The 12,166-nt window shown below is 43.4% G+C and overlaps 1 protein-coding gene across 22 annotated transcripts in view; it reads left to right on the top strand.

Annotated features, from left to right (window-relative positions):
* KIF1A (kinesin family member 1A) overlaps nt 1-12,166 on the top strand; it is a 130,431-nt gene that overhangs the window by 66,528 nt on the left and 51,737 nt on the right. For all 22 annotated transcript variants that reach the window (XM_079976821.1, XM_079976819.1, XM_079976815.1 and 19 more), the window contains 9 exons: nt 3,370-3,449; nt 4,627-4,733; nt 5,571-5,651; nt 6,194-6,374; nt 6,741-6,813; nt 7,605-7,698; nt 9,184-9,332; nt 10,170-10,348; nt 11,481-11,618. In XM_079976821.1, the coding sequence (XP_079832947.1) occupies nt 3,370-3,449; nt 4,627-4,733; nt 5,571-5,651; nt 6,194-6,374; nt 6,741-6,813; nt 7,605-7,698; nt 9,184-9,332; nt 10,170-10,348; nt 11,481-11,618 (1,082 nt within the window). The remainder of the gene's footprint in view (nt 1-3,369; nt 3,450-4,626; nt 4,734-5,570; nt 5,652-6,193; nt 6,375-6,740; nt 6,814-7,604; nt 7,699-9,183; nt 9,333-10,169; nt 10,349-11,480; nt 11,619-12,166) is intronic.

Here is a 12,166-nt window from a genome sequence, read left to right as displayed (position 1 = left end):
ATAGGGAGGCAAGATGTAGAACTAATGGTGTTTGTACAACCCTATAACCCAACTGTCTAGAACAGGGGTCAGCAACCCGCGGCTCCGGAGCCGCATGTGGCTCTTTTACACCTTTGCTGCGGCTCCGGGGCAGATACTAGCGAGGGGGGGAGGCGCATTGTGCGCCCCGACACTCCCCACTGTGGCGGGCGCTGTACTGGCTGTGACGTTGCATGGGGGCTGTGCGTGCGTTAGTCTCGCACCGTCCCGACATCACCTTCCCGCCCGCTGTCAGATCGCGGCTCCGGAGATATATTTGTTTTAAATGTCGCAATGGTTTTGCGGCTCCCAGTTTTTTTTTCTTCGGAAACGGGTCCAAGTGGCTCTTTTTGTCTTAAAGGTTGCAGACCCCTGGTCTAGAACTAGTCTTCTTACATCATATTAGTTATGCTCAGGCAGAGCCAAAAGAAGCCTTGTCCTGATTCTAATACAGTTTATCAACCCCTGTTCTCCTGGGTATGTGTGAAATTATTACAGGTCCAATAGCACAACATATTTCAGAAGGTAGCAAGGAGTGGGGAACTCAACACTCTAGCAAAATGTACATATGATTACTAGAACAGTTTATAGTAGAACACTTTGATTCATATGTTTGTGATAATGATTTATTTTGACATATTGCGCATTTGAATTCTTCCTTTTCTTTCTTCCTTTGTCACGTAGCCACGCCCAGTTAAACCCCCATTTAAACCCCAGGATGTTTTCCTGGAGAGTGTAGGGGTGTTTTCCCCCAAGAAGGTTGGTCTTGTTAAGGGGTTGTATTGGAGTGATCTGTGTGATTCCTTTTCAGACAATTGGTTTGTACTGTCTGGTGCCAAGAAAACATTCTGAATTCTGTACACGGTGACTAGAAGTAGTTCAGGGAGAAGGAAGGCACAGCAACATTCAGAATGTTTTCTATGAATTACATAATTGAAATCATTACAAAGGGTGATGTAATAAGCTTGTTTGTTCACCCATGACTCTGCCCCATGTCACAAGCAAAGTATGTTACGTTACATGGTGCCTAATTCAGTAGTGGAGAGAGCTCTGCATCATACTGCCTCATCTCTCCAGAGAGGCCTCAGGTGTTGACTGCTTAGAGGCAGGAGAACAGAGCTCAGCCATGGCAATTGCATCTGCGTGCCTGCTCCAGTAACTGCTCATACTTATAAGCAGGTCTGTCAATCAACTGATTGTAATCATTTCACTGCCTTACTTCTGACTGATTGATCAGTGTTTAAAGTGCATAGGTACAGCTTTTCAGTGAAGATGATAATTTCATACTGAGAACAGTTGTTGAAACTTGGGGTTCATCCACACTTCCATTTGCCCATCTGCTTACCCCCTGGAAAACCCATGGTTTAGCGCTAAATTGGAACAAATGGCAGTTGAGTTTTCAGCCTCTCCCCCCCCCTCCAATTTAGTGTTAAAGAGCAGGTTTTCTGGAGTTGAAGCACAGGACAAGTGGAAAACTGCTTGGATGCATGTTTGCTATTTGTGGGATTCCAATCCTTGCATGAGTAAATGGTATCTGGTCCACTGTGCATGGTGTTCAGATTGCTGTGATAGTTGCAATGCTAATATCTTTCCAAGAAAGTTGCAATGCTAATATCTTTCCAAGAAGGGATTCCATGATGGCATTGGCAGTAATGTTCTGTAAGTCATTTGATCTAACATAATGTTGATCTGTTGAACCCCCAAAATGAGGACCTTGCACATGGCAGAGTGAGACCTTTAAAATTAAAATGTGCTTTTTTTCTGAACACTTGGTAATGTGAGCATGTTGTTTCAGTAGGATGATTCACATTTTTATTAATAATTTTTATATCACTTTGTATTGTGTGGGAAAATGCTTGATAAAATGGCTCATTATTTCCATTTTGGAGAGGAGTCATAGAAATTGAAGGAATGATAATTTTACTATTTATACCCCACACATCTTACTGGGTTGCCCCAGCCACTCTGTGAGCTTCCAACACATATAAAAACATAATAAAACATTAAACATTAAAAAAACCTTCCCTATACAGGAAGGTGGCTCAGATGGCTAAGGGGTTGGATAACTCCATATCCTCTAACATTTCTCCAATGAAAATAGGGACATCATAAGGAAAAGCGGGACATTCTGGGATTGAATCAGAAACTGGGACAGCTTCTCTAAATCAGGGACGTCCCTAGGAAATAGGGACACTTGGAGGGTCTGAAAGAGGTGGACTTTTGGCCCTTGCAAATATGAAAAGTGCCAGTGTTTTTTGTGACTGCATACATAATATTTTTGGAATGTAAATGCGTGTTGAAGTTTGAGGCCTTGAGTAATTAAGGTGGGGCTTGCAGTTTGGTTATACATTGATGTTAATTGAATTATTTTGCAGGGATTAGCGAGTTCGTTCTGCTTTTTGCACAGTCAGGACAGAAAATGGAGGTAGCAGAGCTTTCCCTCTTCTTATAAGCTTTATAAATCAAGAATGTGAGGAAAATGGAAGGTGCAACTTGAACTGAGTTACTGAGAATTTAAAATATGGCTATGTTTTCATGGGAGGTATGTGTGTGAGTGTGTGTAAAGGGTGTATGGATCTGGCCCCTGCCAATGCTGGGACATAGCCCCCAACAACTTTCCATGTACCCCTCAGCCTGAAAAGGTTCTACGTTGTGATTGGAGGAGTCCCCATATGTCATCCATTGGATCATACTGATGAAGTGAATCTTAATGTCTTTAAGGTGCCACAAGCAGACCTGCCAACTGTTCCATTTTAAAGTCAGTCCCGGCTTCTGTTTCTATCCTGGAATGTCCTGGTTTTTTTGGTCTGGCGCTCTGGCATGAGTGCCTGACCAAAAGACACTCACTCTGGCAATTGTCAGCAGAGTCGCACCAAAGCGGCTTCTGGTTCATCACTCTGGTGCGACTCTGTTGTCGATCACTGGCGAGTTGGGTGGGAGGGTTTGGGTAGGAGGGTGAGTGGGAAGGGGGGGCAAGGGTGAGCAGCACAGGCAAGCAGTAAGTGATTGGGAAGGGCGAGCAGTGGGGGTGCAGGCCTACCCCGCACCCGTTGAACTAGCCTGTTCCCCTTAAATTTGGTGGCAGGCACTGTCTATCAACCTGTGTTCAGGTAAGATTCATCAGTCCCACACACATATGTGGAATATGTAGAATATGTGGGGGGGGGTGGGGGGTGGAATTTGCCTTCCTTGGGCAGCAAAACTTCTTGGGCTATTAATGCTGTGGCACATTTAGGTCACTCTGAAAAAGGGCAGACGTGTCGGAAGAGCAAGGCTAGGCCTTGGCCTGTGAAAGAAAATGGTGTTAATCTCTCCCCGCCCCCCGCTCTACCTCTCTCTTGTCTTTCTTAGACACCACATCTGGTCAACCTAAATGAGGACCCACTCATGTCCGAGTGCCTTCTGTATTACATTAAAGATGGAATAACCAGGTAATAATGATAGTAACAATTACAACTTTGCCAGGATTAACAGAGAAGATGGACATTGATGTGATTTTCACCAGCAGTTTTACATTCAAATGTCAACTGGAGATGTCACAGACTGAATTTGGCACATCGTACCTTTTTGTATGTGTGCATGGTTATTTATAACATCTCTACATTGCCTTTCCATCTAAAGAAAGCCCCCACTAGGCAGTGTACAGCACAAAATGTTAACAAATACTAAAAGTAGTAAAACACACTTAGTTACTCTCCAAGTCTGTGCATGCATATCTAGCAGTGAAGAAGAGGGAAAACAGCAAAAAATATACAAAAATACAACGACAAAAATGTACAACGAAAGGATGGATTATCCAAAACAATCCAACTATTTAGGAGCCACAAAGTGGCAAAGCTAAAAGGATTTCACAGATCAAGTTCTCCTTTCATACATACATTCAGCTAAGGCAGCCTTCCAGTCTGATGCCCTCCAGATACTTTGGACTATGTACCAGTTAAGGCTGATGATTGTTGTAGCCTAAAACATCTAGAGGGCGCCTGGTTGGGGAAGGCTAAAGAGATCCATGTATGGAAGCAGGCTTCTGCAGTCCATATACATATAATTTGCTGGAACAGTAATTATGAGTGTAAATCACACAAGCATCTGAATGCAAATACTGCCTAGGTTTGCTTTCAGTGGGATGTGTATTTGAACCTCACCCACATTTTGGTAAAGGACTCATGCTTAAGTACCTTTTTGTGTTACTAGATCTGGACTGAGTCATTGCCTAGAGGACATTTCAGAGCTGTAACAAGACTACAAAAACAGCCCTGCTCCTTATGGTTATGGAGCAGAAGTGAGATCCCCCAACAGGCCCATCTGTTGGTTTTAGTGGACACAGTAGTTCATAAGAGAGACGGTGCTCACTAAGATAGACTTGGCCCAGCCTGCTTAAGGCTTTCTATATAACCTGCGTCTAGAATAGTGACTAGAAGCAAACCAATAGCTACTGCAGGTAAACAAGACTTGGGGTGTTTGTGATGCTTTCTGCAAAGGCATTCTTCTAGCTTTCCTGTCCATTGGGACCCTAATAGGGTTGGTCCAAGGAGCTCTGTTATTAATCAGAAAGCACCTAAAATGCTTTGCTGTTTTGGAAACCTCAGCAACTGTGTTTTGCCCCAACAGGGTTGGTCGAGAAGATGCTGAGAGGAGGCAGGACATTGTCCTCAGCGGTCACTTCATCAAAGAAGAGCACTGCATATTCCGAAGTGACACTAAGGCTGGCAGTGAAGGTACCCCCATACAGAGAGCCTCACGATTCTTGGGCTTCCTTTTCTACCTAGTTAGAACTGAGCTTCTTTAAGTCATTTGTCTCCATTGCTGCCAATGGGTATGCAGAATACCACTTTCTTCCCTACCTGCCTTTCAAAATGGAGCACTTTGGAAAGTAACTGCATTGGGAAGTGCTGTCTCTTTGCTTCTCGGTTGTATCAGCTCAGTTTGACCTCTGCAGGCTTTTAGCAATAATCACAACAGTCCTGCCACAAGACTGAATTCTAGCCTTTCATATATGTTGCCCTTGGTTGCTACAGAGTAACGACGGGGCACCTGTGGACTACAACTCGCATAATAATTGATTGGCCATGGTGACTGAGGCTGATGGAAGTTGGAGTCCAAAATCTTCTTGTGAGTCACAGGTTCCCCTTCCCAGCATTAGAGGACACTGTCCCACTGAGTGTTAAAGTAAGATTCAACCACTAGTCCAGCCTGCATTTGTATATGTTATGGGGGAATGAGCATAATATTATCCTTTGCCTCAAGCAGCAAATATTTTTGTCCAACCTTATCCCTATAGCTCCTTTGGAGCCTCTGGGCCATATCTTGATGTGTTATTATGAACAGATACCTTCAAGTCTAAAGTATCATATCTAACAAAAATTGTTTTTTTGAATGAAGGCATTGCCTTGTTTTCTGTATGTAGGTTTAATGCAGAGGTTTTGGTTCCCCTCTCAGTAAGCTTATTGATTGTATTTGTAAGAAGATTGTGGGGAAGGTTGTTCTCTGTAATTCTCACACATTGTTTTATTCCCTGTCCTCTCCCGATTCCCTTTGTGCGTTTTCCATAGCAGTGGTGACTCTAGAACCTTGTGAGGGAGCAGACACCTATGTCAATGGAAAGAAAGTAACAGAGCCCAGCATCTTAAGATCAGGTAGGTTCATTCTCCAGTAGAAGGGAATCAGGAATAGGAGAAAAGTGTTGTAAGAGACTCCATAAAATCAGGTAGCTCTCTACCATGGAGGGATAGACTTGTGGAATCATAGAATCACAGAATTGTACAGTTGGAATGGACCCTGAGCATCATCTAGTCCAACCCCCTGCAAAACAGAAATTTCAATTAGAGATGACAGGTGGCCATCCAAACTCTGCTTAAAAATCTCCAATGAAGGAGATTCCACTACCTTCTGAATGAGTACCTTCCACTTTCAAACAGCTCTTATGGTTGGAAAGTTCTCCCTGATAAAATAATGCTCATGGAAATAATTTTCTGAAAGAGGGCCTCTTTGTCCCAAATGGGCTGGTGGTTGATCATGGTTTGTATTGAAGTCATTAGGGACAGGTGAGTTGTATAGGACATGGGACAGAAGCTTTGCAGTTGGACATAATTTCATCATCTTAGCAATGTGTTGATCAGTTACTGGAATCCCATCCTATTTCTACCCCCCTAGTAAATATGCTCCCCTCTCTGCACAGGAAATCGCATAATCATGGGAAAGAGCCATGTATTTCGATTTAACCACCCTGAGCAGGCACGCCAGGAGCGGGAGCGAACTCCATGTGCAGAGACCCCAGCTGAACCAGTGGACTGGGCTTTTGCCCAAAGAGAGCTGTTGGAGAAACAAGGCATTGACATGAAGCAGGAGATGGAACAGAGGTGAGCGGAAGGAAGAATGCAGAAGAGCTCATTGACAGGGCTGCATAATTCAGAGGGTGGTATCTCAGTAACAGAGTACATGCATTGCATGCAGAGAATGTAGAGAAGTCCCAGAACCAATGCCTGCATCTCCAGTTGGCAGCTGATAGGAAAGGCCTTTGCCAGAAAATCCTGAAGTCAGAGGAGACAATACTGGACTACCTGGCAATGGTCTAAGTCAGTATAAGGCAACTTCACAGTTACACACACGAGAGGGGGCAGGGGTTGGATATGAAGAAGGTAACATGGCAGGGGAATAGGAAATGTAATGGTTCTCTGCAATTTTCAGTACTGCATGGACATTCTTTCATTCCTTTTTCTCTGTAGGCTTCAGGAACTGGAAGATCAGTACCGGAAGGAAAGAGAAGAAGCCAATTACCTTCTGGAGCAGCAAAGACTTGTAAGTAATAAACAGGTTGCTTTTTGCACATGTTACGAGAGTAGCATAAAGCAGACAAGTTGCACTGTAATTGGTAGGGGACACAATCATTTCCAGGATGTGACACTATATAGCACAGGGCAGACTTTAGGCTTGCAGGATCTACTGTGTGTATGCGTTTTAGTAGTGTCCTGAGAAGCAGCAACTGGAGCCAAGTGCAAAAAATGTTTACTTAAATTAAAGAATTCTGAGCTCAGGAATTTGTTTTGAGTACTAGAGAGAATTGAGCTCACAGTTTTCACACACACCCATTCCCGGTCTGTGTGTGTGCCGCCCTGCCCCCCGCCCCCCATTTCTACAGTATAATTTAGAGGGGGGGGGCTGTCATTTTGTTGTTTCCATTATCAAACAGTTGGAAGTCAGACATCCCTGCTTTATCTACATAAAATCTATCTGCCCACCCCTGCGCTATACCACCTAAAGTGCAAGAGAAATAATGACTAGGATTTGCATTTCCCAGCAAGCCAGATTCTTATATAATCACATTTGTAAAAGGTCAAGAACTCCACATAATAGTCCCCATCTAATGTCCCACATTGTTTAAGATTATGAATAATCTATGTAGGTATGGTTTCTTATAATTCTGTATCTCAGGAAACTTCACAATCCACTAAACTGAAATGGTGATTACTAAGGAAATGGAAAGTATTGATCAGGGAATGGAATAATTTCTTGGTTTTACCTGGACTCAGCACATAATATCAAAACTCAGGCAATAGGATTATTAACTGCTCATCTGTTTGCTCTTTTAGGATTATGAGAGTAAACTGGAGGCTTTACAGAAGCAGATGGACTCAAGGTATTATCCTGAGGCTAATGAGGAAGAGGAGGAGCCTGAGGATGAAGGTAATAATTCATTGAAAAGAAAGAGCTATTAAACCTATCATTCAGTGAGTTGTATTCAGCTACTTATATTCTAATATAAAATGCAAACAAAATATTGTTATTTTGAACTGCTCACTCACTATATGGAAGTAATATATTGAAAAGGATTAGGCGGTGCTTTTTTTCAGGGGGTTCTCAAAGGTACAAAGTACCGGCACCTCTTCTTGTTAAAAAGTGTGGCACTTGCTGTAACAACTTCATTGGGAGTATGGGCACTTTTTTTTAAAAAAAAAAAAAGGAAAAAAGCACTGGGATTAGGTCTCTATTCCCATACATAGAAGCCTGATTATGTGGCATATACATTCCAGATAAGCTGCTTATACTGACTCAGGCCTTTGGCTCATCAAGCTGAATAATGTCTACAGTACACTGATTAGAAGTGGCTGTCCAGGACAGGGGTCTGCTACAGTCTGGCTGTACCCAGTTCCAAGAACTAAATAAATATAAATACTGCATTGTTTAGTGGACTACTCTGTTAGGATTGCTGTTTTGTCATGTTGTTGAATGATTGTGATTGCATAATGTAACAAGCTGTGTTTGTAAAAAAAATTCAGTCAGAAGCAAGTTTAGTCAGAGCAGACGCAGGAAATCAAATATGAGCTAGAACAGTCTTCCCCAATCCAGTGCTCTCCAGGTGATTTGGCACCGAATTCAGCCAATCTGGTGCTCTAGTGGAAGTGCAATGGGGTTTTCCCCTCTTTCCTCTCCCCATTTCCCCCTTCCTCTAAAATCCACTCTGGACAGTTAGCAGAACCCCAGAACAGTGTACAGGGGGAGGAGAGGGGAGATGGTTCCATCAGCGCAATGTTGAATTCCACCCTACAAGTCCCATCAGCCTCAGGCTGCACAACCAGTAGTCAGAGATGATGGGAGTTATAGTTCACAACATATGTGGGGTACAATGCTAGCTGCTCCAGAACTAGAGGTTCAGGTAGGTATGAAAATAAATGGCAGTTGGGCTCATGCAAACAAGCTGAGCAACCACATTGCAATAATGTCTTCTTGTTCACTTTGGAGCCTTTGTAGGGGGGCTGCTGGGAAGTTAACTAGCTAGGGGATGTGGTTCGCTGAAACCAGTCCTTAGAGTATATTTTTTCAAGCTCGGCATACTAGAATGTATCCCAAGGTATTAAAAGAGATTGGGGGATCTGTCTGAAGGCCATTGCACCCAGGATTTTGTTCTGCCCATCTGCCAGTAGACCAGGCTTCCTCAAACTCAGCCCTCCAGATGTTTTCAGCCTACAACTCCCATGATCCCTGGCTTGCAGGACCACTGGTCAGAGATGATGGGAATTGTAGTCTCAAAAATATCTGGAGGGCCGAGTCTGAGGAAGCCTGCAGTAGACAGTTTGTTTGAGGAGAAGATAATGTGAGCTATAATCAAGGGGTGTCAGCAAGGACTTGCTCTTTGAAGAGAGTGACCATGTGGAGTGTTTATCTCACCAGTACAATGGACAGAGCGAGAGTTTGAGCAGGCACTCTGGGCCTTCAGGAAGTGGAAATGGTACCAGTTTACATCTCTTCGGGACCAGCTGTGGGGCAATGCCATTTTCTTGAAGGAGGCCAATGCCATCAGTGTGGAGCTGAAGAAGAAGGTGAGCAGGTTCTGTCATAGTGACAGATGGTGATTGGCATTGTCTATTCCGCATTCTGTTGCTGTTTCTTCAGATGAAATAGTATTCCAGATGGAACTGGGCACCTACAACTGTACCCTCAACACCGTGCTCTCCCCCACATCTACCACTGGAGGAAGTAGCATCCCCCTGCCCAATGGTGTGGCTGGCCCTGATTAATTGGTCATTAGCCATGACAGCTATTTTGAACTTAAGTGTACAAACTGATAATATCTCTGATTACCAGGTGCTCTGGAGAACAGGAAAAGGCCATGCCAGATTTGTGAATGTCCAAAAGCATCTACCTGTGATTTAAAACCAAACTAATTAAATGGACTTTTGTTTGATCCCACAAGGGAATTTTTATGGTTATTGAAATAACCAACATATAAATGAGAGGAGGGACACAGGGCCTTGAAGTTAAGAGAAATATTACGTTGTTTGACTAGCAGTTACTCTTTAAAAAAAACTTGGGAGTGGGAGGAATAATAAGAAAAAGCAGCATTTTACCAGAGTATTTTCACCTAGGTCCATTAGCAAAAAAGTATCCTTGTATAACCGTTGAAAGGCAGTGGTGGTTGCTGCTGTTATTAAATTATTTAAGATATGAAATGGAGTGACCACAGACCAGCTGGCTGCAACTGCAAGTGACCTGGATAAAGACAAGTAAGTTTTGAGGGTTCTTGTCTGAGTGAAGATCCTGCTATCATAATTTATATGTTGTGTGAGAGAAGAGGGTGCCCTGAGTAGTGACCTCTGTGCATGAGAAAGTACTAGCCAGCAACAATGACTCTTCCCTTCCTTTCCCTTCCCTTCCAGGTTCAATTTCAGTTTGTGCTCCTTACAGACACCCTGTACTCACCTCTGCCTCCAGACCTGCTTCCTCCGGATGCTGCCAAAGACCGTGAGAAACGTCCTTTCCCAAGGACTATTGTGGCAGTGGAGGTGCAGGACCAGAAGAATGGAGCAACCCATTACTGGACTCTGGAGAAACTCAGGTAAGCAAATATATTTTAATAGCACCATGGGCAACTAGGTGGCTGACAGAAAGTCAAGGAACTTTGATTATCTGGGAGGAAGGTGATACCGAATATAGGATTATTGTCTGACATGGTAGTGAGCCCTCTGATTTCACAATAAGCCAACTGTGCCCTTGACAAAGGGAAATACAGTCGTACCTTGGAAGTTGAACAGAATCCATTCCAGAAGTCCGTTCAACTTTCAAAACATTCAGAAACCAAAGCGCAGCTTCTGATTGGCTGCTGGAAGCTCCTGCAGCCAATCAGAAGCCGCTGAAGCCCTGTTGGACTGTTTGGCTTCCAAAAATAGTTTGCAAACCGGAACAGCCACTTCTGAGTTTGCGGCGTTTGGAAGCCAAAACATTCAGTAACTAAGCTGTTTGAAAACCAAGGTACGACTGTATATCTATAAACGTGTTAATGTTGCCTTCACAGGTTATTTTAGGACTTATATACATAAGCATTCAAGTATGCAATGATCTGGCAAGGTGAGTCGAGTATGGAAATTGGAATTAAGTTTTGTGGATGTGTCAGCAAAATAACACAACCTGTGCCTGGTTTCCAAATTATACTCCTTCCCAATACTACCTGAAATAGCTAGGTAAAGTCAAAAGATAAATTTTAGCTTATAGTCTCTGCAATGCAGGATGACCACCTTATCTTACATTGCTATTTGATGCAATGTGATTATATATGCAGAAATTTCATAGAAACCTTTTGACATGTATCAAAGCTAGATTGCATTTGACATGCCTCTGATCAGTCTACATTTTGACAAGTTCATCACCTGGACCAAATTCTGATTTTTGCACATGCCAGAATAATCATGCATCCACTTCCTCTGGGCATGCACTAGTGCTTGAGTAAAAAGGCCAAAATTCAGTATAAACAGGCTCCCACTATTGTTTGAGAAGCATTTTTTATTTGCCAGTCCCAAGAGAGATGGGAATTTCTCCTATGTATTAATGTGCCTCTAATGAGCAGAGCAGATTTCAGCACCAGCTTTTGAGGGCACACAGGTAAGATAATGGTTTAGGTGCAAGTAGCCCAGTGGAGAATTGCTTACTCAGCCACCATTGTGTGAGTTAATTTGTTTTCTCTGCCATTGCAGGCAGAGGTTGGACCTGATGCGGGAGATGTATGACCGGGCGGCTGAAGTGCCCTCTAGTGTTATAGAAGACTGTGACAATGTGGTGACAGGCGGAGACCCCTTTTATGATCGCTTCCCTTGGTTCAGGCTGGTTGGCAGGTGAGAGCTTTGATCTGTCAAAATATCATGCCAAACTGAAGAGACCCAAGGAAGGAAATGGCCCAAGAACTGATGTTGTGCTGCACAAGCATTCCTTCCACAGTTGGGTAGAGATTAGATCACACAACAAGATAACTGCACAGCATCTTGCCCTTTTTGTAGGGATCGCTTTCTGCTCTCCAGATTTATGGAGTGGGTTGTCTTCCCATTTATATTGGTGTAGAAGCTCTTTTACTGTGAGCTGCACATGCACGCACATATATGCTGACACAGCCCTTTCACAAAGCTACGCATGATGTCCAGTGCATGGTGTCCAAAGTTATGTTCTCTTTCTCAATACCATCACTGATGGCTGAAATTTCCTACAGCAAGGTCAAAAGAGGCTTTTAGAGCCTGGTCTTTCCATGATCCAGGATGGACCACCTTAGCTTCTAAAGTCTTAAATTGTAGCCCTTCAAGCAGGATTCCCTGCTTGCAGATTGTGACCTCTGGATTGGTGGGAACCATTACAAATAGATGCCATAGAGGACTGTGGCCACCCACCTGTA

Source organism: Podarcis cretensis, assembly GCF_951804945.1.
Source record: "Podarcis cretensis genome assembly, chromosome: 5".
Lineage (NCBI taxonomy): Eukaryota > Metazoa > Chordata > Lepidosauria > Squamata > Lacertidae > Podarcis > Podarcis cretensis.
Note: the sequence above shows the minus strand (reverse complement) of the source record. Positions and strands in the feature narration are given on the sequence as shown.